Genomic DNA, 24,547 nt, shown 5'->3' on the forward strand with positions numbered 1-24,547 from the left:
TAGGATGAAGCATCACAGAGGGAACAGCTTCCTGGCCTAATTCAGCAGTGGTGTAAGTTGAGTTGCCTCTCCTTATGTTAGCAGTGAAGTTTGCCTTTGTCTTCAGTCCTCGCCAAATGCCAAAATCAAATCACACTGTTGTCACCAAATTCAACACAGCTTGGTCATCACACTTTACACAGTTGCTGCAAGATCCTCCACTCCTGGCATGTAGGACAGTTCAAAAGTTGCCTCAGATTTTCATTCATCATTTGAATTTGAAGTTTGTAAATAACCGTGTAACATAATAATAACAACGGACAGTCTTGTCCACTGCAACTCTGTAGTTAAGTATAGTCCAATACCATAAATTCAACTTCACATGGAGGCTCAAGTTACAATCAGTGCTAAGTATGTATTAATTATTATTATTTATACTCTCAAAAAAGCTTTCAGACTTCATGAGTCTGCATGGCTCTGAGGCCATAATCACAGAAGAAAAAAGCTGTCACATAAGAAGTGTTCTAAATAGCTACCAAAACCCCTCCAGGTTAGATTTAGAGAAGGGGTACTGTTTGGTTCAGGGACTGATAATTGGAAGCAGAGTGTTTCACTATTTGGTCATCAGAACAAATCCAGTCCAGACTAGTTGACACTATTTTTGGTGGAATCTAACATGAATGTGGTAGTCATCATAATCCAGTTTTCAGTAAGCAGATGTCCTCATTACAAAAACACTTCTACAGCTAGTATCCTCATTGCAGAGCAGTAACAGAACCTGAACTACCCTCTCATTTTAGGGGATGAAGTCTCATCAGACTGGAGCTGCAACTGATGCAGGGGAAGCTTGACTATGTTGTCCCTGTTCTTTGGAGAAGCAGAAGACTTCATTCTCCAGGGCTGACAATCTGCCAACTTTCATCAGCACTGAAATTATTTTTTTAAATTATAAGTTGTAGCTGATTGAAAGTCAAGTTGCTGTACTCTACTTTTAGAGATGCCTCAAGTCTGCTAGAGGAGATTAACTCTTCCTGGTGCTGGGTTACTCCCATGCTACTCCCTTCCTCATGACATCATGCCTCGTTTCCTGCTCTCAAAAGAATTTATGGGAGAGTTGCTCATGCTCCTGTGTCACTGAAATAGAGCCACCAGGTGGCACTCTAATTTTAGCATACTGTACAATATTGTATATGCAGCAAATGGGGAGTGACAGATTTTCCTAGAAAGTTTGTTTGGTAGGATAACATACTGTTCTCCCAGATGCCTTCCTATTGGGTCCATTCAACTCTTGCCCATATAAACATAAAGCTTCAAAGCACACAAACGTTTTCACCTCTGTAGTGCAATCTGTGACTACTTGAAATGAGACCGGGGTATTTCTGTGCTATATTTCAAACACCTCTCTATACCTCAAGTGGAGTTAGACACGTAGGTATATGGGCTCCTTCTCAGAACTTACTTGAAGGGGGTGTTGTATTAGAACACAATCTTAAACCAGCTTCAATCAAAGAAAGTTAGAATTCTGTAGTGTAACACAATTTACAAAGCAAACTCACACAGCCAGAAAACAAACAAACCCCAACACCCAGCCATCCTGCCCAAAAGTAAAAAAAGGGATGATCCCCTTTTCTGCCCCATCAACAGGAAAAAGTAAGGGCTCTAACAAAGAAGAGACAATTTAGAGTTTAGTTTTTCAAAGTTGCTAACAGAGATTCCCTTCCCTACTGCATTTCAGAGGCCAGTATCTCACACCTGTGTAATATTGTCTGTCTAGTTATACATAGCTTCCCTCAGGTTCGTTCCCCTACAGCTTAGAGGCCTGTCCAGGAAATTAATTTACTTTAATTACCTGGAATCCTAACACCCACTCCACTCACTAAACTGCTCACGCTGAGTCCTGGTCAATCCCAGGCATCTATTGATAAGAGGAGGGAGGGGCAATCATGAGGGGGCGGAGCCTAACGCCAGTGACCTCTGTATTACCCAATCCAGCCATGGTGCGGGCGGGGCTTAGCATAGCCGTAAACGACGGCTGCTACGGCCAATCAGCTCGTTAGCCGAGTCTCAGTTGGCCAATAGGGAGGCGGGGAGCGGGTGTCGCCGGCGGGTAGGAAGCAGAACGCTAGGCTGGGCCCGGTGTTTGGTTTCTGAGGAGCCGGTGAGTCGGGGAACGGGCCGCCAGGGGGGAATGAAATGGGGCGGGGGAGGGCGAACTGCTAGGCACTCCCTTAACCGTGGGGGGCCTGGTCCCCTCAATGGCCCCGCGGACCGGGAGCGCTCAGCTCCCGCCCCCCCGCATCCCTCCCCCCTTCGGGCCCCCCCGCATCCCTCCCCCCTTCGGGCCCCTGGGGGCGCTCGGTCCTCGGCCCCCCCCGCATCCCTCCCCCCGCTCGGTCCCCCCCGCATCCCTCCCACCCTCGGGCCCCTGGGGGCGCTCGGTCCTCGGCCCCCCCCCCCGCTCGGCCCCCTGGGGCCCCCGCATTACCCCCCCGCATCCCTCCCCCGCTCGGGCCCCTGGGGGCGCTCGGTCCTCGGTCCCCCCCCACATCTCCCCCACTCGGCCCCCGCATCCCTTCCCCCGCTCGGGCCCCTGGGGGCGCTCGGTCCTCGGTCCCCCCCCGCTCGGGCCCCTGCCCCTCCCCCGTATCCCCCCCACATCCCTCCCCCCGCTCGGGCCCCCCCGCATCCCTCCCCGTATGCCCCCAGCTGACTCTAAGGCCCAGTAGATGCCGCGGAGTACACATGCAGCTCGTGCACAGAAAACCCTGCCCCTACCTTGCATAGGTCTATGGGCTGCTTTATTCCTTCCAGTTTTTATACTAGAAACGCCAGACCGTGATTATGGAGACCAAACTCATACCTCTTTCGCCTGTCTGTAGGGTAACTGGAAGTCCTGAGCAGCGTTTGGCTAGAAGTGGCTTTTCTACACTGGAAAAAATCTGTTATTTGAAAGAAACGTCACCTATTCTACGTTAGTGTTTTTTGTTTTAAATATTGTTTTTGGTGTCAGAGATGATCACCTGGGGCAGGAGTCAAGGCTTTTCTAAGTAAAATTTTCAGTTATCTTTATTAAGGCTTGTCTTCCTTAAGATGTTTTTGTTGATCTGTTGAGTGGTGTCTTAATTCTAGGTCTTGCTGTATAAATTTTATTGCATAAATTATGCTTTACTGTCCATAAATAGTTCATAGTTTTGCAGAGTTAATATTTTACTTGTAATATGTAATATGTTATTTATATATATAATGAATGACATCCACATCTCAGGGAAAAAATCAGCAGGAGATTATCCTCACTAGCCAGCTAGGGTTCCTTACACTCTTAAGAGCTGCTTGAAACCATGTTTAATAATACAATTGTTTCTAAACAGTGGGGGAGTCTTGCTGACTGCTTGAGAAAGCAACACTTTTTATAATAATGGAATATGTGATTTAATGCCAGAGGATCTGAAGAAACAGGAAATAGCAGAATGAATAATTGTATTTGTTCTTATGAACAGAAATGAAACTGAAAATGTTTAATTGTCCCTTGCTCCAGCTTTCAAAAGAACATGGATATGGCTGCAGTTAATGAACAAGAAACCCAGCTCTGCAGCAATTGGTAAGAAACAAATGTCCAGCACTATTGGCACAAGTGTATTGCACGTTATTACAATGTCCCTACATAAACTCATAGAAACATGCTGTATTGCTGGCAGATGTCTTCAGATATGGAAGCAGCAAGTGGTATATAAAATTCTAATGAACATAAAAGAATAGAAAATATTCCGGTAGGCACTTCACCGGTATTCAGAACTTGCTGTGTCACCTTGAAAACAGCCGAATAATATTAATGGAACCTGCTGTTAGGGGTCTCCTCCCCTACTCCACCCTAGAAGAAGCAGAAATCAACTAAAACTATTGGTTCTCCTTCAGATAACTCTTTTAAAATGTTTCTTTAAAATTAGTTTCAAGAAAGCTGAAATATACAGGATTTGATTTTTGTGGCTTATTATAGCTGTGTGTTTGTCATACATACAGAATAGCATTTTGCTGATGTCCCAGCCTGTTGGGGTCTTAGGAACATGTGATGGGGCTGAAGCTTCAGACCTGGGCCCCAGCAAGTCTAAGCCAGCTCTGGTGACCCACTTTGGGGTCCTGACCCACAGTTTGAGAACTGCTGCTCTAGAGACTCCTCCTCCCACAATCCAGGCCTCCTGGTTTCTGACTTGTCTCTCTAGAACCTGCAGAGTTTTCTGCTTCAGCCCATCAGAGCCCCACCTCTGTTTTCTCTGTTCCTTTCCTACCTGATTATTCTCATCTCCCTCCCCTCTAGGGCCCAGGCTCTTTCTCTTAAGCCCAGTTTGGGGTCAGCTGACCAGTCTCAGGTGCATTGTACTCTTCCCTCTTAAAGGGCCAGTACTACCCTATTACACACTTTTCAAATGGCTGAATGGATTTGTCCCACCTGTAAGTCTGTCTGCACATCGCTCATGATAGAGCAATAGATTTCTCCAAAGTAGAGTAAGGTAGGGATTCCTCACTTCAGAACAGCAGGGATATTGCATCTTTTGTTGGTTGAACCATTGACCAATATTGCAGCGTAGCTGAAGAATCTGTTCTCTAGCTTTGCCCAGTGGAGGATTGCCTGACTTACACTATGGTGGAGTGCTCTTTGCAGAGTCTGTAACTGTTACTCCTGGTCTGACAGCCTGGATCTGGTGACTGCCTGAGTATGCTGCAAGGCTTGTCTGCTTTCCCCAAAGGGGGAGCTGAACAGAGTTTTGACTTAATTTGATGAATTGGGAGACTTTGGGTGTCTAACTTGGTAAGTGTGTGTGTTCTGACTGTACACAACATGTAGTCCTAGATAGGCTTTTTTCTTTTACAAACCTGAATACATGGAAACAATGAATTCCTGAAGGGCTTATTTGCTTTTACCATTGGTTCTTCCTTTCAGGCAGCTCTCTTGAATCCTAAACTTGTTTGTTTGTTTTCAGTGTAATTTGTGAAGAGTAACTTTTTTGTATCCTTCTTGTAGCAAAAAGGCTATACCTGTAGCTAATTTCACCATTCATGAAATCCACTGTAGTAGAAATATTGGAGTGTGTCGTTTCTGCAAGGAGTCTGTCCCTAAATCTGAAATAGAAAACCACATTGAATCTGAACATGTGCAGGTAAAATAAATTCTACTTTAAAATAGCTGATCTTCATGAAGTGCATTTAGTAATTGTTTCTGTTTCTCCTAGGTTACTTGTAAGTGTAATATGAAGATGGAAAAATGCCACTTAGAGGATCATGAGGTTGGTATATTTGGTTTTTGCTCTTGATAATACTCTAGTGTATTTCCAGTACTGACACTAGAGCCTTACTGTTCAGATTATAGCTACCGTGCTAACTGATCTTCGGTCTGCTTTGCCCATGTTTAATCTGCTTTCTAAATCCATGCTAATCAGTGATACTCTTGTAAGAGGCTAGCTGTATTAGTTTGAAGTGGTGGTACTCACCTGCCTTTATCAATACATTAGAAGCAAGAGGAAGACCAAAGACAGGGTAGGCCCACTGCTTAGTGAAGAGGGAGAAACAGTAACAGGAAACTTGGAAATGGCAGAGATGCTTAATGACTTCTTTGTTTCGGTCTTCACCGAGAAGTCTGAAGGAATGCCTAACATAGTGAATGCTAATGGGAAGGGGGTAGGTTTAGCGGATAAAATAAAAAAAGAACAAGTTAAAAATCACTTAGAAAAGTTAGATGCCTGCAAGTCACCCGGGCCTGATGAAATGCATCCTAGAATACTCAAGGAGCTAATAGAGGAGGTATCTGAGCCTCTAGCTATTATCTTTGGAAAGTCATGGGAGACGGGAGAGATTCCAGAAGACTGGAAAAGGGCAAATATAGTGCCCATCTATAAAAAGGGAACTAAAAACAACCCAGGTAACTACAGACCAGTTAGTTTAACTTCTGTGCCAGGGAAGATAATGGAGCAAGTAATTAAGGAAATCATCTGCCAACACTTGGAAGGTGGTAAGGTGATAGGGAATAGCCAGCATGGATTTGTGAAGAACAAATCATGTCAAACCAATCTGATAGCTTTCTTTGATAGGATAACGAGCCTTGTGGATAAGGGTGAAGCGGTGGATGTGGTATACCTAGACTTTAGTAAGGCATTTGATACGGTCTCGCATGATATTCTTATCGATAAACTAGGCAAATACAAATTAGATGGGGCTACTATAAGGTGGGTGCATAACTGGCTGGATAATCGTACTCAGAGAGTTGTTATTAATGGTTCCCAATCCTGCTGGAAAGGCGTAACGAGTGGGGTACCGCAGGGGTCTGTTTTGGGACCGGCTCTGTTCAATATCTTCATCAACGACTTAGATATTGGCATAGAAAGTACGCTTATTAAGTTTGCGGATGATACCAAACTGGGAGGGATTGCAACTACTTTGGAGGACAGGGTCATAATTCAAAATGATCTGGACAAATTGGAGAAATGGTCTGAGTTAAACAGGATGAAGTTTAACAAAGACAAATGCAAAGTGCTCCACTTAGGAAGGAAAAATCAATTTCACACATACAGAATGGGAAAAGACTGTCTAGGAAGGAGTACGGCAGAAAGGGATCTAGGGGTTATAGTGGACCACAAGCTAAATATGAGTCAACAGTGTGATGCTGTTGCAAAAAAAGCAAACATGATTCTGGGATGCATTAACAGGTGTGTTGTGAGCAAGACACGAGAAGTCATTCTTCCGCTCTACTCTGCTCTGGTTAGGCCTCAGCTGGAGTATTGTGTCCAGTTCTGGGCGCCGCATTTTAAAAAAGATGTGGAGAAACTGGAAAGGGTCCAAAGAAGAGCAACAAGAATGATTAAAGGTCTTGAGAACATGACCTATGAAGGAAGGCTGAAAGAATTGGGTTTGTTTAGTTTGGAAAAGAGAAGACTGAGAGGGGACATGATAGCAGTTTTCAGGTATATAAAAGGGTGTCATAAGGAGGAGGGAGAGAACTTGTTCACCTTAGCCTCTAAGGATAGAACCAGAAACAATGGGTTTAAACTGCAGCAAGGGAGGTCTAGATTGGACATTAGGAAAAAGTTCCTAACTGTCAGGGTGGTTAAACACTGGAACAAATTGCCTAGGGAGGTTGTGGAATCTCCGTCTCTGGAGATATTTAAGGGTAGGTTAGATAAATGTCTACTAGGGATGGTCTAGGCAGTATTTGGTCCTGCCATGCGGGCAGGGGACTGGACTCGATGACCTCTCGAGGTCCCTTCCAGTCCTAGAATCTATGAATCTATGAATCTATGAATCTAATAAGCAGCTCCAAGCTCCCCAACAGGAGGGAGTCTATGTACATTGGTAGCTTAGGTTGGTGGCCTAGGTTTGTCCCTAAGTAATGGTTAAGGCTAAAAATTCTGCTTGTGGCTATAGTTGCATTGGGCTTGGCAACTTCACTTCTCAGTGTCGTCTTTATTTCTGGTGTGTGGTGTGTGGTCCCCCCCCCCCCCCCCCCCCGCCTTGACCTTTATGCAGGATCTAAGGATTTGTCTTGTCTAAACAGTTTTTTAAAAAATCATGGAACAATAAACACTTACTTCCTATGATTTTCTTATTTACAAATTGTCACTGGAGTTAACGTTGTCAGTGGAACAAAAGTGTGTCACAGAAAAATGGGATTCTGCTTCAGCATAAGCATCAAATGCAAAGCTATGGCATGGGGAGGGATGCGAAGGGAGTTGGACCATGTGGCTTATTTTAAAGCATGCAGTTTTGATCCTCTGATTTCCTGTTGCAGTAACTTACTCAAAGCACTTCATGTACTATAACTATTAATGAAGCAATATGAACAGCGGCAATCGGGACAGTTAAGTAGAAAACACAACCAAAAAAATCCACGTTGAGTGTTTAGTTAATTTTTTTAGGGGTGTTGTTTTTAAGTATGATGTCTAGTAAATACGTGCTTCCTTTTTCCTGTATAAAATACACTGAACTTCCAGCGAGACATACTGTGTATAACTACTCAGGAGTTTGTACTCCCTGTCTTAAATAGTAACTTAAGTTGTAAGTCTTCTTTTATGGGCTGGTTGGCTTCTAGTTGAAGACACAATTAATCTCTAAAGCAATTTGGAATGCATCTCTCAGTAATAAAACAGTGAACTGGGTACCTTCTTTGGGCAGTAAGTAAGCATAGCATAACTATAAGACTGTGCATGTATCGAGTTATTCAATTTTATATTTTAGGCATCAGCATGCCCTCTGCGTCCTGCAGTTTGCCAACATTGTGAGATAGAGCTTGCATTCAATAAACTTCAGGACCACGAGGATTACTGTGGAACGAGGACTGAAACATGTAGCGAATGTGGTCGCAATGTAATGGTGAAAGATCTGAAAGAGCACCCTGAAGTTTGTGGGAAGGAGGTGGAAGAAAAAAGAGTTAGCCAAGCAATGTCACGTTATAACTATAAAGATGAGGCTGCAAACCTGTGTACCTTTCAAACCATCAGAAACCTTCTGAGTTCAGATGGCTATGCTGGGCCTCTGCAGAGGATGTCTGGGCCACTGGAAGGCCGATTTTATAGCAGTTTTGGAGGAGACCAGGCTTCCAAGAATATTAACAGAAGAAATGCATCAGCAATGCAGAGAGATCAGAACCGAGGTAAAGTGTGGACAAGGGCGATAATACATTCATAAGTTTTATTTTTACCTTTAAATTAAAGTTAGGTAACTAATAATGGTCCCTTCTGACCATAAAGTCTGATTCTAAGTGAAAGCTCTATACCTGTGCACTGTATGGCAGTGTTTCCCAAGTTTGGGACGCCACTTGTGTAGGTAAAGCCCCTGGCGGGCCGGGCCGGTTTGTGTATTGGCCTGGAGCAGCGAACCGTGGCCAATAGGAGCTGCTGGAAGTGGTGCGGGCCGAGGGATGTACTGACCGCTGCTTCCAGCAGCTCCAATTGGCCTGGAGCAATGAACCAAGGCCAGTGGGAGCCGCGATCGGCCGGACTTGCGGACGCGGCAGGTAAACAAACCGGCCCGGCCCGCCAGGGGCTTTCCCTACACAAGTGGTGTCCCAAGTTTGGGAAACACTGCTGTATGGAAATGTCAGATAATTAGAAAACCTCTAATGAAGTGTGGCTAGAGTTCACACATGCATGCTTAGTTTTTTTACTTCAGAATAGAACTTCAATGATATAAAACAATTGAGTAGATGACTTCTGAAATATCTGGTGGTAGGATACGTGTAGCTTACTAATAATAACTAGCATGAATCTTTTATCTAGAAACAAAATTTGGCTTGCATCCATTCAAATTCTGTCCATTTTATTTAGCAGTCAAACTCCTCTGTGCTTGACTTAAAGGTTAGTTAAGATGTTTCTGCAGTCTTTCATATTTGATGGTGAGCATTTTTGCAGCAGCAGCCTGTATGGACATAGGTGCTATAAATGCCTCTTTCCACTTAAGTTCTAATATCCCAAATCCCCATGCCTAGAAGACATCCTTTCCATGAACACATGCTCTGCTTTATGTTTAGAGGTATTCAAAGTATGTAGCATTGCTGAAGACGGAATGAATGGCCTTTGCTTTAAAATTCACCTGCTTGTGAAATAACTCATCAGATTTAGTTATTAAAACTGAGAAGATAAATGACTTAATTTCCAAATTGGAAAGAGAACCTCTAGAATTGGGCTGCTTAATACTGAACATTTTGGAAGGAACTGAATTCTCCCCTCCTCCTTTTATGTAGATTTCAGTGCAAAAAAAAATTTCTGGATCATATGGTGAGTTCAGATTGAATACTTGTTCAATTTTCTAACTGCGGCAGCATGGAGGAGTTCAGTCTTTCTTGGGTCCCCGTCCTGCAGTGTGATGGAGCGCTGGGGTTCTGACAAGCTTTCTGTGCTGGGGGAGTAGATGGCGTCTGGGCGGGGGTGTGTGGGAACTGTTGAGCAGGAATAGCTGCCACCATGATGAGCAGCAGGGTGCAGTGGAGCTGCTGCCTGGATCTCTCTTCGCTGCCCTTAATGATTTTGTTGGAGGTGGCGGCAGCAGCTGCAGGGCAACCAAGAGGGAGGAGGAGCAGCAGCAGCCCCATGGAGGAGGAAGACAAAGATGAGACACTTCCCACAAGCTCTTCACCCAAAAAAACACGGAGAAGGCAGACACAGACTCTTGGAGAGCAGCCTTTTACTGCATGTAACCAGTACTTGAAGGAAGCTGGGCCGGGACAACAGGGGATGGATCACTTGATAAATTGCCCTGTTCCGTTTGTTCCCTCTGAAGCACCTGGCACCGGCCACTGTCGGAAGACGGGTTACTGGGCTAGATGGACCATTGATCTGACCCAGTATAGTCAGTCTTACGTCCTTAAGCAGTAAGGGAATGCCAAAATTCCAGTCCAGTTTCCGGAGAGCAACTTTTCCAGGACACTCAGGAAAAGCTTCAGACTGGATTACGGAAGAGGTAACTAAATCAAGGAGAGGTAAAGATGGACCACTTGTCATCCTTTAGCCAACATGGAGGTTGCCCACCTGTGCCTTCAATATTTTGCAATGGGCCCTCATGGGTGGGGGGATAACAGCTACATTCCATGTTCAAAACAGGAACTTGATAAAGAGTTTCCAGTGTTAAAACCTTACTTCATTCCAAGCCCTGAGCTAGTTGGAAAGAATGAAGCTGGCATGCAAGTTAGATGGTTGGGACATGGGTGAACTTGTAATTCTTTCTTACCCTGTCTTCAGGCAGTGGGCTTCCCCCACACAGTTCATGGGTCCAAAACGTTTCCAAAGCCTCTGTGCACACTAGTTCCCAAAAATAGGTGCAATGATGATCAGCCACACCCACTATGAGCATTTGGACTACTGTAGTGTAGTGAGTTCAAATGAGTACTTTAGCAGTGAGCTGAGATGACTTGTTCTTCTGGGTCTCCTAAACTGGATGCAGAAATGTGGCTGTGAGTGATTGAGCTGGACTAGTGGGAAGAGACCTGTGTCCCTGGTCATGCAGTTACTTCTTGTTTTTTACCCTTTCTTAACACTGGTGGAAGAGGATGCCAACAGATAATGGGGCAGCTGGTCTGTCTTGGGGCCCTGGAATAGGTTTTTCTTTGAAGGAGATACTGGTTACTGGGTTGCTTTTGAACAGATAGGGGAAAGATTTGGACCTTATCTTGCAGTTATTCCCATTGAAGCTCGTGAGCTAAGGTGGCTTATGAAATACCAATGTGTGAATCCTGAAGAAGCAGTAAGAATTCATATTCATGTTCAAAGAAAGAATTGTGTAGTGTAGGGATTCACTGGGGAACTGTTGCTTTAGCAAACGACTATTACTTTGATCCTCTAGTTAAACTGAATAAAGCCCTTTGGAAGATATAGCTTGAAAACTGAAGATTTTTGTTTTGAACCATGTAGAGTCACGAGACTTGAAGACCAGCAATGATGGATTTGAACAGCAATAAATAAGAATAAAAAAAATGGCAACTCCTGAGTGTTTTGGTTTGAATTAGAAAATCATTAAAAGATTGTCTAATTTCACTATAGGGTTATTAGTTTATTTTTTTTAAAGGGACTGGCTTTTTTTTAAAGACTCAGGTTTAATTTCATAGGTTAAAAGTTTGCATATCTGCTTAATCATAAACTTGCTATTAGTCTGAATGGAGTATTGAGTTGATTTAAACACTGGCTAATGTACAAGAAAGGTCTTGTAATTTCAACTATGTACATCACCCATAAAAAGATCAAATACGCCTTTTTTATTTTGATCTCCTATTCAGCTTGTCTAACAGCAGTAACAGCCTTGGCATGTGCATTTCCTGGGAGTTAATGACTGATTTGTGTTTAATGGTCTTCAGAATATCCTCTCCCATTTTTTTTATTCATCACCTGGAAGTGTCCTGTACCTTGTAAATACATGGTTTAGTGGGGTCTTCCAACACAGATGTGTTGCTAAAGCATGTTTAAAGTCCTAATCTTACTGAACACCTGTATCTTCATTTTAATGAGAATCTAAGAAACCTGAGTTTAAAAATGGTATAAACAAATGTGCCTTTTAAGAGATGTACAATTTAAGATTTCATCAATGCATAAATATAGGTCTCTAAAGTTGTGATCAGCCATATCTTGTATATTAAAAAAACTTGTTTTTTTTTTTTAAAGTGAGTCACTGAAGGAATTGTCTCAAGCCACAGGGGTGCAGAAAAGTTTTCACAACTTGCATGCTAAAACGTACTGTATCAAATTGCCATACTAACGTACAAAATAAAGCCTATTAGAACCCCACTGATTTCAGTGTTTAAATCCCCATATGGGTGAAGAGATCAGTGCATGTAAATGTCATTGCAGGCATTTAGAGTCTGAATACTCCTTCCTGAAATGTTTTTAGAGGCCTCGCTTTGTACAGCCATAATCCCACTAATCTGTATCTGAGTCAGATGCTTGCATCAGTAGGTGAATGGACTTTGCTCATTGATGGACTGGAAACATAAGACTTGTTACGGGTTCATAGATCTTTATGACTAGAAGAAATAATGCTGAACTACTGTGACCTCCTGCATGATACATATCAGAAGCTCTTCCAGTAGTTCCTGCATCAAGCTTACAACTTCTGGTTGAACTAGAGCTTATTTCTTAAGTGTCTAATTGTGATTTAAAGATTGCAAGGGATGGAAAAAAAGATGTCCTTTAGTAAGTTGTTTAAATTTAAGAATTAGAATCTTAGAAGATTAGGGTTGGAAGAGACCTCAGGAGGTCATCTAGTCCAACCCCCTGCTCAAAGCAGGACCAATCTCCAGACAGACTTTTACCCCAGTTCCCTAAATGGCCCCCTCAAGGATTGAACTCACAACCCTGGGTTTAGCAGACCAATGCTCAAACAACTGAGCTATCCCTTCCCCCAATTGTATGGCTAGTAAAGGAAACAAAGTTCCCCTCCTCTCAGGCTAGACGGGGGAAAAATACAGGAAAGGGTAAGGATTAGTTTCCCTTAATCCATTCCAAAATATAAGGCATGAAGTGTCTTTCTGAGGCTTTGGCTATCTGTTGTAAAACAAGAGTGCTGGGGGGGAGGGGCCCAATTCTGCCCTCGTTTGCATATGTGAACTTCTGTTTTATTTACTTGGTCTGTTCTTAAAATTATAATTACTGTTAAACTATGTAGTTGATACTTACAGCTTCTGATATCTTTGTTTAAGAGGATGAGCTGGAACGGCTGGAGAGGAATAAAAACACGGAGTCCTCTCTGTATGGAGAACAGAATTCCAATTTAGACTATATGTTAGCCCTTAGCCTGCAACGTGAGAATAATCCCCACAACAATATTGCAGCTGAAATTCACAGTGACTTCTGGAAGAACTTCTACTCCAAAGAGTCCAAGCCATCTGAGCAGCTTAATGAAATAAACAAATCAGATACTTTCTCCCATGATCTTTCGTCTATTAACGCTTCGGATCAGCTAAAAAGTAAGTTCTTTAAAAGCTTTCTTTAAAAACTTTTTTTTGGCTGATGATCGGGGGGACTCTCATGCCTAGCTCCTTGGAGATATTCTGACTCAGTGCCAGAACAGTAGCACTTTGAGACTTTCGAAACTGCTTTAGATATCCCCGACATCTGATGTAGAAATGCTCTGAATGTGCAGAAAAGCCTCCCCTATTCTTGAAGTCTTTCCTTCCTTTCTGGAACTGTATCTTCAGCTCCCTAAATTTTTGACTGCTGCCTGCTAAAATAGCAACATTTCTATGTATAGACAATAGTCTCTTAAGATTTGTTAACTAGTGAAATTTGATATTGATATCTGTCTATCCCAAAAGAGGAGTACAGCATATTAATATGGGAAGGTAAAAGTGACTTGTTTCGAAAACCGTATACTAGCAGATTTAACGCTGTAGTTCTGCCATGTCTTTACAAAATAAAACAAAAAACCCCTTATTCCTGCTTGTACTGAGATGTAACAACTGAGCAGGTGATGTTACATTTAAGATTAAACATGCTAAAGAGGAACTCTCCTGTATTATCCAAGTGCCAGATTATTTTAAAAAGAAATTTTGTGTGTACTGTGTAACATCCATAGGCAGGCAGATAACGAGTTTTTTGTATTGGACTAAAGAACTGAGGTTTTGGAGGAAAAAAAAATCCTTTTCAAACTTTTTAGAAAAAGTGACCTCTTCTTCTCTTCCCCCCCCCCCCCCTTGTAAAATTCATAAATGTGAAAGTAGAATGACTACTGCCCTGAGACTTGCTATAATCCCTCCTCTGTGGTCCAGAACAGAATGATCTCATGGATTAGAAATTCTGAAGACAGGTTGGTTAGTCTGATTGTTACCCCTTTTAATGGTAGGGGGTTTTAATCCTTTTATTTACCTCACAGATGATGATGATATCATGTTGCCATGTGAATTTTGTGAGGCACTCTACCCTGAAGAAGACCTGATTCTCCATCAGGTTTGGTATTTCTGTATTATATAACAATAATACTTAACTCTTAAAGTGCTTTTTGTCAAAGGAGGTAAGCATCATTATCCCCATTTTATAGGTGTATACGCAGGAGGCTTACTGAAATGGATGCTAGCACTTCTGAGTACAATTTCTATTTAGAAACTGAATTTTGTTGGAGCAGTTTAGCATACTTAGTGGGAACACACTCCAACACTGCTTACAGGATGCTACATCTGCGTAGAACCTTACAAAGCCTAATATTCAGTAGAAATGTCTTAATAAACTAAAAATACTAATGCAAAACTTTCATCAAAACACATTCACTGTGCTGTTCCTTGGATTAGCACTAGAAACAAATTTAACTTTCTTGTTCCTGTGAAGTGAAATGCCAATAGTAAACCACATACATTGTGAAAAATAAATAAGTTAACTACTGATGTTCAGTTTTGAATTTCACCATGCATAGCAACTTACTTTTAACCTTCTTGTCCCATTAACTGGATATCTGAAGTGGAATATAATTTTGGGTGGTTATAATACTAAGAGTATGTACTGGAAATAGAGGGTGGATCTGTTTTACTCTGTGTTCAGATATTACTTGGCACACGAAGGCTTTGTAAGTATAACTAATTCCTTCTTTCCAACGTTGCCCACGTAACAGACAGGCTGTAACCCAGCAAGCGCCTTTGCGTCGTTCAGTAAAAGAGGTTCCTCCCCAAGTCAGCGACAAGAATACAACAGACATGTTAAAGATTTCTTAGACCAACTGCACAGCAGCAGATCTACATATCCACAGCAGCAAGAAGCGGTACAGACCGAAGGGAGCATCATCATTCCATGTGAATTCTGTGGCATTCAGTTAGAAGAGGAAATACTCTTCCACCACCAGGTACAAATGCTATTTGTAGGATGGAATTCTACAAGACCTAGCAAATCTGACTCCTTAGTAGTAAATATTGAAATCATGGTAATGCTCAGAGGCTGCAATTGGGATTGCAGAGTCCAGGGATTCACATACTTGTCATTTGAATCTGTCCTCTCTCAACATAGGGGTTATGATCTGTACCCCAAGATGTTGGCGCATACTGGGGCTCATGTTAAAGGAACAGTTGTGGAAATTTTTTTTTTTTTCCAAATAATGGAGTCTGAGCAAAAAGCATTCAAGCAATACAGCATAAATCCTCACATTTTAGGAGCGCCTGACTGCCACCTTCTCACTCCTTCACTATAATACCTTCCTCTGCATGACCACCTTCCATCTCTTAACAGTGAGGGCAAATAATTCCGCAGAGAGAACCATAATGTCTAAGTTCTTGAATCTTTCTCCCATTGGGTTCTTCTGAAGTATTCACAAGAGACCTATTTTATTTCCCTATCCAAACCTGAACTCCTATTTTAATTGTCTTACATTTTCATTATCTTGGCTTCTTGCTCATGCACCTGTTGAATTAATGCACATGAATGAACAGATTCAATTCTCTGATGCAGAACTTCTTGAAAGGGAAGATGACATGCAGACAGGTCATCTGAGACTAGAGTCTGACCTAAATTCAGATACTGTTGGCTGATGTGTTCTGGCTTCATGATGTATTTGGGTTTAACTACTGTTCAGTGAAAAGCTGCCAAACAGATGACATTTTGCCATAATCAGACACTTTTTTGCAAACTTTCCTATCACAGCATGTTCAGATCTAATGAGCTGTAGACTGTGAGGTGTGACAAAAAGGATCTATTTTGCAAACTTATTTAAACCTTCCTCTGCTTTTTTTTGTCAAGTGAAACCCTGTCCCGTAAATGTATCGCAGAGTTTATACGAGAATTGTTCTGCTACTTGGCTCAAGAGTCTGCCAGCACTGCTGCAGCATGGCTTCTGCTTGTTTAAATCAGGAGGGGAAACCAGTACCATCATGTTTGTGTGTGTGTGAGAGAGGCACTAGGCCCACTAATTCACTCCGGCAATCTCCTGAAGAAAGGCCACTGCCATCAGTATGAAGGGATGATTTGTATTCCTATGAACTATATTTAAATTAGTGCTACAAATATACAAAACGTCATCTTCACGGAATAAGTCATAGTCTCCACTGTGAAGTGCTTAGCTTAACACAGACAAGATCAAGCATGGAGTAGGAGTTAGGGGTAGGCAGGTAGAGGCCCTGGTAGACGTAAGACTGGGCTGAGTGGCCAGTTACCATTCAGGTGGAATGGACCCAGCAAGAAGGGGTAAACTAACCTGCAAGGTGTGAAACTGAGAAGGAATGAAGGGAAAGTAAGAGAAGATGAGACCAAACCTGCAGTCTTTGTATCTTCTACCTTCTCATTCCCACATATAGATTACAAGCCTGGGAGACAGAAGGTAATGGAGATGTCTCAGGTGATAGAGAAGGGAGGATATTGAAAGGAATTGAAGTGAACTGGAAAATGAACCAACATCCAAATTGGATGGTTTTGTAGTGTCCAAGTATGATGAAAACTGTGCCCTGTGTAGATTAGTTATGCATTTATTTTTCTAGGAACACAGAAGTTGTAATTTTACACCCTTGACCTTGGTAGTAATCTTTCGAAGTTAATTTGATAAACTTGCATAGCTTACCTCTTTGCTTTATAGCATGTGCTCCATAGTAGGGGGAGTTTCAGTGCATCTTGGATCATAGTTGAGGGCTGAGGCTTTCCACATCAGGTTGATTTCTGCCTTTTGAAAGTAGAAAGACATTTGGATAAAGTGCCTTTGTACATCTGATCCTAATATGCAGTTTGGGGCTCCCTCAGAGGATCTTGAGTGACTGGGATTGAGCTGCTGTTGCGTACGACTTTCTTACCGTCCTCTTGGCCTGTGGTTATCAAATTTAAAAGGGACACCCTTCTCTTTACAATCCTCACGTTTGTTTTTAACCCTCTCGTGCTATAGGTAATCCCTAATATGTGTAACTGAAAGATGGCAAATATGTTCTGTTTTCAGTTTGTGCATTTGACAGCACCTAGTGCAGTCCGTTTCCCCTCTTTAGTGACGCTCTTTCACACAGCAACAGAGGGAGAGAAACTATATTTATTTAAAAAAAATAAATTGTAAAACTTAGGGAAACTGGCATGAATGCTCTGGGGTGGGAATAGCACTTGAAGATACTTCTCACTTGGCTTTTTAAGCTACATTGATCGCAGGGTGACAATATTCCTTCTGACTTTCCTGCTGATGGGGTGCCAGGTTGCATTGTTACTATAGCAGCAATGCAGATTGCTTGCTCACGTGCTTCAGCTTGGCTTGGAGGGATCATCTCTAAGGATGACAGGCTAAGCATCAACTGGACATAAAGCATGACACCAATTATGGTGTGGTGACTTCTACTATAGGAAGTAGACTGAGGTCATCAACTCCATCTTACGTAGACCACATGTCAACTAGTTACTATTTCTGGGCTGTACTTCAACAGGTGATCTAGAAGTGAGGCTGTGAGCATGCTTTTATCAAGCCTGTCTCTCATTCTTTTCTCAAAACCACTCCTTACTTCCCCATGGCATTTGAGGGAAGATGTATCCTTCAAAGCTTTCACAGGAATTAAGTGTTCTCTAAGTGTCCAGAAATGATCAAAATCTCTCTTGCACTAGGACCAGTGTGATTTACGCCCAGCCACTGCCAGCCCAGGGGTGGGATTGCCATCCTCACAACCGTTGCCTCCCAAAGACAACTTGGAGAGATCAGAATCGCCAGAATCTAGAAGACGCATCCGGCATCAAGGTATTGGCAAAGTACAGATTTCCAGCCTGGGCTGCTTTCTATTCATGCTTTTAAGATCATTTTCTCCAACTGCAAAACAGAACAAGAACAATGCACGTTTAATCTAGATAAGGACTAGAACTTCCTAACTCCACCCTTATACCATTGTTCTGTTTCACATGGCATAACTTGCAACATACATTAAAAATGCTACTAAATCATAAGCATGGAGCCCCACACAAACAACCAAAGAGAAACTTGAAATTACTCAGCCCTGTGCAGCAAGTGGAAACTGACCAATCTGATTATAGTCTGCGTATGTTGCTAACTCCATCCATAACTAATGATGGGGTGAACTTTGAATTTCTTGCCTCCTCATCAGTTTTTATTGCACCCTTAGGGTCAAATTATGTAGTTAGTTGCATGTAGAGAGGTTTAAGTGACAATAGAAATCGTACATGGATATCAGAGGATAGAAGTTGATCCTGAACGTTTACTAAATTAAAAAAACCCAACAAATCACAGAATAGAAACTCCAGAACATATGTATTACCTTAAATTGCCAAAAGGAAATGGACTAGTTTACTTAAGTTGTGTATGGGGTCATCCAGTGTGTTGGTTGAAGTTAGTATGTAAATTTAACTGTTATGGCAGGTGGTGACTTTGCCCATAAGCCAGTTTTTTAAAATGCAAGCAAAGCAACTTTTTATACTAGCGTCCCTTAATGAACAGATGCCCGTAAGTTTGTTCTAAAGAAGTTCAGTCTCCATGTGAATCTGGTAAAATGTGTAACTTCAGTGTAGACAAAACTCTGCTTTTTAAAAAAGCACTATAGCACTGACCTAAACGCCATCACAGAACCATACTCTGTGTACCCTTTTAAAAAGGTACTACTAAAGGAAGTTCTCCAAAGCTGCTTAGAATTTTGGGGGAATTGTAGTAGTCAGTGAAGACCATATTTCTTTGGTGCAGGTCTGTTTTCAGACTATATGGTATTGCATTAAAAATCTAGGTTATTGCTTTGAAATCCAGAAGCTTTTATCAAGGTGTTTGTTTTTTGCCTCTTGTTCTGATCCTTGTTCCTTGCTTTGGTCAGTTTATTTCATTGCTGTTCCTAGCATGTTTTGTTTTATCCGACTTTCCTTTAGGGGAAATTTCACCTCGGTATCTAGAAGACTTCAGGCAGCAGAGCCTTGCCCATGCTGTACGAGAGAGCCGATCACTAAGCAACTTGGCAGTTGCCAGAAGCGTACCATTGACCTCTTTTAGTGCTGTAAGAGCTAATGATGCTCTGACTCAAAAAGGGAAGTCCAGCAACTTAGATGGTAATGACCGAAGACTGAGAAGCAGAGGCACAACTGAATCTGGAACAGGCCCCAGGCCGGTTGTGCGATCCACGCAAAACATCCACCCTGAAAGCTACGTACCCAGTTTCCCAAGGATGTCTCCAACACGACCAAGGTAGCTTCTCTGCTCAGTGTGGTGGTGGACAGAATTTTTAGCTGTAAGCTATTCCTGGGGATGCATCCTTATGAATGGACAACTAGTCCATTCCAATCTAGTTCTGCTATGGTGAGGGTGAGGCAGTGCTTCAGGGCTTGTTTCTGCTAGTGCAGACATCAAAACTTGATAGAAGGAGGAGAATTCTGCGTCCACTGGTCTTCTCATCACCCCACCACAGATCCTTGTACATTTTGCCTATGACTGGGGTAGGCAGCACTCAGTTTGACTAGCTGGTGTCTTTTTGGGTTTGTAGTAATAAGTTTAAGAGGAAAACAGGTTTTCTAGGAAACTGTGTTTTATGGCACCTATTTCTAGGGCTCTACCAAATTCATGGCCATGAAAAAGGCATCACAGACCATGAAATCTGGTCTTCCCCCATGAAATCTGGTCATCTGCATATTTTATGTTAAGGCTGCGAGTTTGTCATGGAGGTCACGGATTCCGTGACTTTGGCAATGTCCAGTGCAGCTGGCCTGTGAGCCGCCTGAAGAGCTCAGGCAGCACGTTGGCCAGCCGCACTGGCTGCTGCTGGAGCAGTCTCAGGCCACCGCCCCATCCCCTCCTCAGCAGGAGGAGTTTGGGTGTGGGAGAGGGCCAGGGGTTGGGGCATGGCAGGGGGTGAGGGCTCGGCAGCGCTTACCTTGGAAGGCTTCCCAGAAGTGGCCACATGTCCCTCCCTCAGTTCCTAGCTCCACGCACTGTCTCCGCCTGCAGGTACTGCCCCCACAGCTCCCATTGGCCACAGTTTCTGGCCAATGGGAGCTGCAGGGGTGGGGGCAGCATGTGGAGCTAGGAGCTGAGGGAGGAACATGTCGCCACTTCTGGGGAGCTGCCTAGGGAGACTGCCAGCCCCCCAAGCACCTGTGGTATCCCCTGCGAGCACCCGTGGCACCACTGGGCTGTGTCCCTCCTCTCTCCCAATTCCCCCCCCCCCCCACAAAAAAAAAAAAAATTTAGTCAGGGGTATATAGTTCAAGTCCTGGACAGATCATGGGCCATGAAGTTTTGTTTACTGCCTGTGACCTGTCCATGACTTTTTTGCTAAATAAAAATACCTGTGACTAAAACGTAGCCTTAACTATACAGATTTCACGGGAGAGACCAGCATTTCTCAGATTGGGAGTCCTGACTCAAAGGAAGATGCAGGGTGGGTTTACAAGTCGTTATTTTAGGGAGGTCGTGGTATTGCTGCCTTCAGAGCTTGGCAGCAGCCGTTGGCTGGGCGTGCAGCTCTGAAGGCAGTGCCCCTCCAGCAGCAACACAAGTAAGGGTAGCAGAACCACAACCCTCCCCCATAACTCCTTTTTTGGGTCAGGACCCCTTCAGTCACAACACCATGACACTTCAGATTTAAATAGCTGAAATCATGAAATTTACAAGTTTTTAAAATCTGACCGTGAAATGGACTGAATTTGGTATTACCCTATGTATTTGGGTACATCTTTTACATGCACTCTCCTTTTTCATGGAAAGGAGTCTAATCTTGTTCCCCCCCCAATATTTCAGTAGCATTCTTGCTATTGGGATGCCACTGGTTAGAAATAGTTCTGTCTTTAACACCCACTTGCCTTGCTATTGGGTCCAGCCTCCAGTATGCATGGCCAAAAGCTCTGTGAATTCTGCCCCACATTTCGTATCCAAGTACCAAGGTGAACTAGGGAGACATCTTGTTCTCTGATCCCAAGATTCAGCAGTTTGGGATACTGGCCGAGGGGGAGAGTTTTGGGGGCTTATGATGGAACTCTTGCTCATTTATCAGGAGGACCGTGCTCTTTTATTAAACCAGTTCCTGTAAGAGGATTGAATTTGCAGAGCTGCTTTGTCTAATGGTGTCAACTTCTCTCCTCTGCAGTGTGCGAAACGAAGCAGGCAGGAGTCCTAGGACTGCAAATGTTCCTGTCAATTTCAGAAACAGGAGCACAAAGGTAAGTTTCAGAGCTCTTCCCGGGTGCTGGATGGCCTCTTTTTCTGCGTTTCAATGGCAGACTAAAAGGTTTAGTTTATTTTTACTACTGTCTTTTGAGCAGCCCACATCAAGCATGAGCTTGCCTCTCTGTGGAACAGGTAGTTGCTAATGACTTGCTCGCTGCTACTAGAGAGAGCTCACGCTGACTGTCTGTTGTCCTCAATCTCCTCTGGAGTGGCAAAGAACTGCCCTTTCTGGTAATATACTATTGCTTGGTGTTTGCAGGAGTCTGAACTATTCTACTTCCTTATAGGACTTGAGGCGGTGTCCTTTGCTCCTTGATCAAGTCTGAGAGAGCATGTTGTGATTCAACTTGTCTGTGAAAATGACATGCATGTTTCACTTACTGTTTCCTCCTTACACAGGCAAAATCCCAGAAACCAGAGTCTGGCCATCTTGAGGAAGAATAATCGATCCTTTATGAAGCGCATATTTAGCACTTGAAGCTCTCTTACTATGCACTATAGTACTTATTTATCCCAGCGCAAGTACTTGCTATATTGCCACCATCAATGGGGACTTTCTATTAACTTTACATTTTTTAGGCAGTGATTTTTCTATAATTGTTTGTTTTTAAAAGTTTGTGGGAGTAACGCATACTATAGCCGCTGTACAGAAATGTCAAAGTGTAAATTTGATATTGCTGCTATTTGGGTGGTCTATAGTGGCAGTATCAGAGGACCAATCTGTTTTTATCTCATCTGCTTGTTTGTGTTTGGAGAGGGGTTTCCTTTTAATGTGCTAGGCCTTGGCTCTGCAGTGTGCAGCAGAAGTAATCCATTGCTTCATCATTGAAGTAAATGAATAGATGTCTGAGCAGCAACCCTGTTAATCAAACCCAAAACAATCAGCCAGAATTACTCTGGATGAAGAACCTGCCCTAGTAAGTTACAGTAGAGTTCAATACTTGTCTGACTTGATCAGAGGTCGGTTGCAGAACATATATCTCTGTAATGAGCAGTTGATCTTAATTAACTTCACTGAGGTTTGGGATCAGGGGATGAGTTTAGTGGCTTGGCTTTAAACCTATTCCCCCTTCAGCCATTTAGCTTGCTGCTGTTGGCAGTAATGCTGCATTAACTATCTATTTCTACAGTCAAGACTTGCCCTAAGCCTTCTATCTTGTCAGACCTGGCCTGGGAATCAGGTGGGGAAAGTCATACATATTGTAACTTATGGTGGTTCTGTCTTCCTATAAGTCTATTAAATACCAGAAGTGCCCAGTATTCCTAAAGGCATCTACAGATGGGATTGTGATCCACAGTGTGGGAGCTTCAGTCCTACGGGCTTCCGTTCTCTCAAAACTGCTCTTTTGCTGTACTGGAGCCCTTTTTAAATTACTTGTAATAAAATTTGTATTTACCGGTCTGTCTTTTGTTCTGTAAACTGAAACAAAGTCTAGGCAGACACTAGAAAGTGACTGACTGACTGAAAATTATGCTGAGCAGAATGGATTGGAAAACTACTCTTCTGGGGAGAAACTTTACACATTTTTTTTTCATTAGCCATCTTTGGTTTCAAAATTTCCAGCTTATTCTTCAGTTTAGCCATAACTGTGATTGTGGTGTACTCTCTGGGCTCTGAGGGTACATCTACACTGCAACTGGCCCATGCCAGCTGCCTGGGGCCTGGGTGAAGGGGGCTGTCTTTAATTGGAGTGTAGACAGTTGGGCTCTGGTTAGCCACGGTGGCTCTTTTTTGGTTCTCTTATTATGTGTGTTAATGTGGGGGATACATCTAAGTTGAGCCTCTATTATGGTGTCTTTAAAAGTTTCCAGCAGCTTGCAGGGATTTTACTTTTGGTGCTGTGCCTTTTAATTTTTCACTAACCTCCTCATTTTTGTGTAGTTCCCCTTTCTGAAATGAAATGCTAGTGTTGGGCTGCTGTGGTGTTTTCCCTGCCACAGGGATGTTTAATTATATTATGGTCACTATTGCCAAGCGGTGCAGCTCTATTCACCTCTTGGACCAGATCCTGTGCTCCACTTAAGGCTAAATCAAGAATTGCCTCTCCTCTTGTGGGTTCCAGGAGTAGCTGCTCCAAGAAGCAGTCATTTAAGGTGTTAAGAAACTTTATCTCTGCATCCCTTCCTGAGGTGACATGTACCCAGCCAATATGGGGGATAATTGAAATCCCCCATTATTATTCAGTTTTTTATTTTAATAGCCTAATCTCCCTGAGCATCTCACAGTCACTTTCACCATCCTGGTCTGTACTCTATCCCTACTGCTATATTCCTATCAGAGCATGGAATTACTATCCATAGAGATTCTATGCTACAGTTTGGTTAATTTAAATTTTTTACTTCATTTGATTCTATGCTTTTTTACATATAGTGCCACTCCCCCACCAGCACAACCTGTTCTATCCTTCAGATATATTTTGTACCCTAGTATTATGGTGTCCCATTGATTATCCTCATTCTACCAAATTTGTGATGCCTATTCTATCACTATCCTAATTTAATACGAGGCACTCTAGTTCACCAATCTTATTATTTAGACTGCTAGCACTGGTATATAAGCACTTTAAAAGCCTGTCACTTTTTAGCTGTCTGCCATTACATGATGTAATTGAATGGGACTTTTTTCATTTGACTGTTTTATCTATGCATCCCATCTTGAGGATCTGATAAGAGAGTTTCCCAGAGAGTAGTTACTAGTGGTTCAGTCATGCTGGAAGGGCATAATGAGTGGAGTCCTGCAGGGATCAGTTCCAGTTCTGTTCAATATCTTCAATGATTTAGATAAAGGCATAGAGTACACTTCTAAAGTTTGTGGACAATACCAAGCTAGGAGGGGTTGCAAGTACTTTGAAGGACAGGATTAAAATTTGAAATGGTCTGAAGTAAACAGGTTGAAATTAAATAAGGATAAATGAAAGTACTCCCTTTAGGAAGGAAGTTGCACCCCTATAAAATGGGAAAACTGCCTAAGGAGGAGTGCTTTCTTAAAGCAGTTGTAGTTCAGTAATGGAATGGGACC

At 42.8% G+C, this 24,547-nt stretch overlaps 1 protein-coding gene across 2 annotated transcripts; it reads left to right on the forward strand.

Moving 5' to 3' along the window:
• Positions 1-2,063: 2,063 nt before the first annotated feature.
• TRAFD1 (TRAF-type zinc finger domain containing 1) lies at positions 2,064-22,927 on the forward strand. Of its 2 annotated transcripts, XM_054006908.1 has the most exons (13): positions 2,064-2,137; positions 2,859-2,950; positions 3,515-3,577; positions 4,997-5,132; positions 5,205-5,258; positions 8,200-8,614; positions 13,145-13,411; positions 14,317-14,390; positions 15,046-15,273; positions 17,985-18,114; positions 19,242-19,554; positions 21,449-21,521; positions 21,928-22,927. In XM_054006908.1, exons 3-13 carry the CDS (start codon positions 3,528-3,530, stop codon positions 21,970-21,972), a joined length of 1,785 nt encoding a protein of 594 aa, XP_053862883.1. In that variant the 5' UTR covers positions 2,064-2,137; positions 2,859-2,950; positions 3,515-3,527; the 3' UTR covers positions 21,973-22,927. The 2 variants fall into 2 exon arrangements, with proteins under 2 accessions (XP_053862883.1, XP_053862882.1); XM_054006907.1 differs by lacking the exon at positions 2,064-2,137 and having other exon boundaries at positions 2,939-3,026.
• The last annotated feature ends 1,620 nt before the right edge of the window (positions 22,928-24,547 follow it).

The sequence above is a fragment of the Malaclemys terrapin genome, chromosome 16, assembly GCF_027887155.1.
Source record: "Malaclemys terrapin pileata isolate rMalTer1 chromosome 16, rMalTer1.hap1, whole genome shotgun sequence".
Lineage (NCBI taxonomy): Eukaryota > Metazoa > Chordata > Testudines > Emydidae > Malaclemys > Malaclemys terrapin.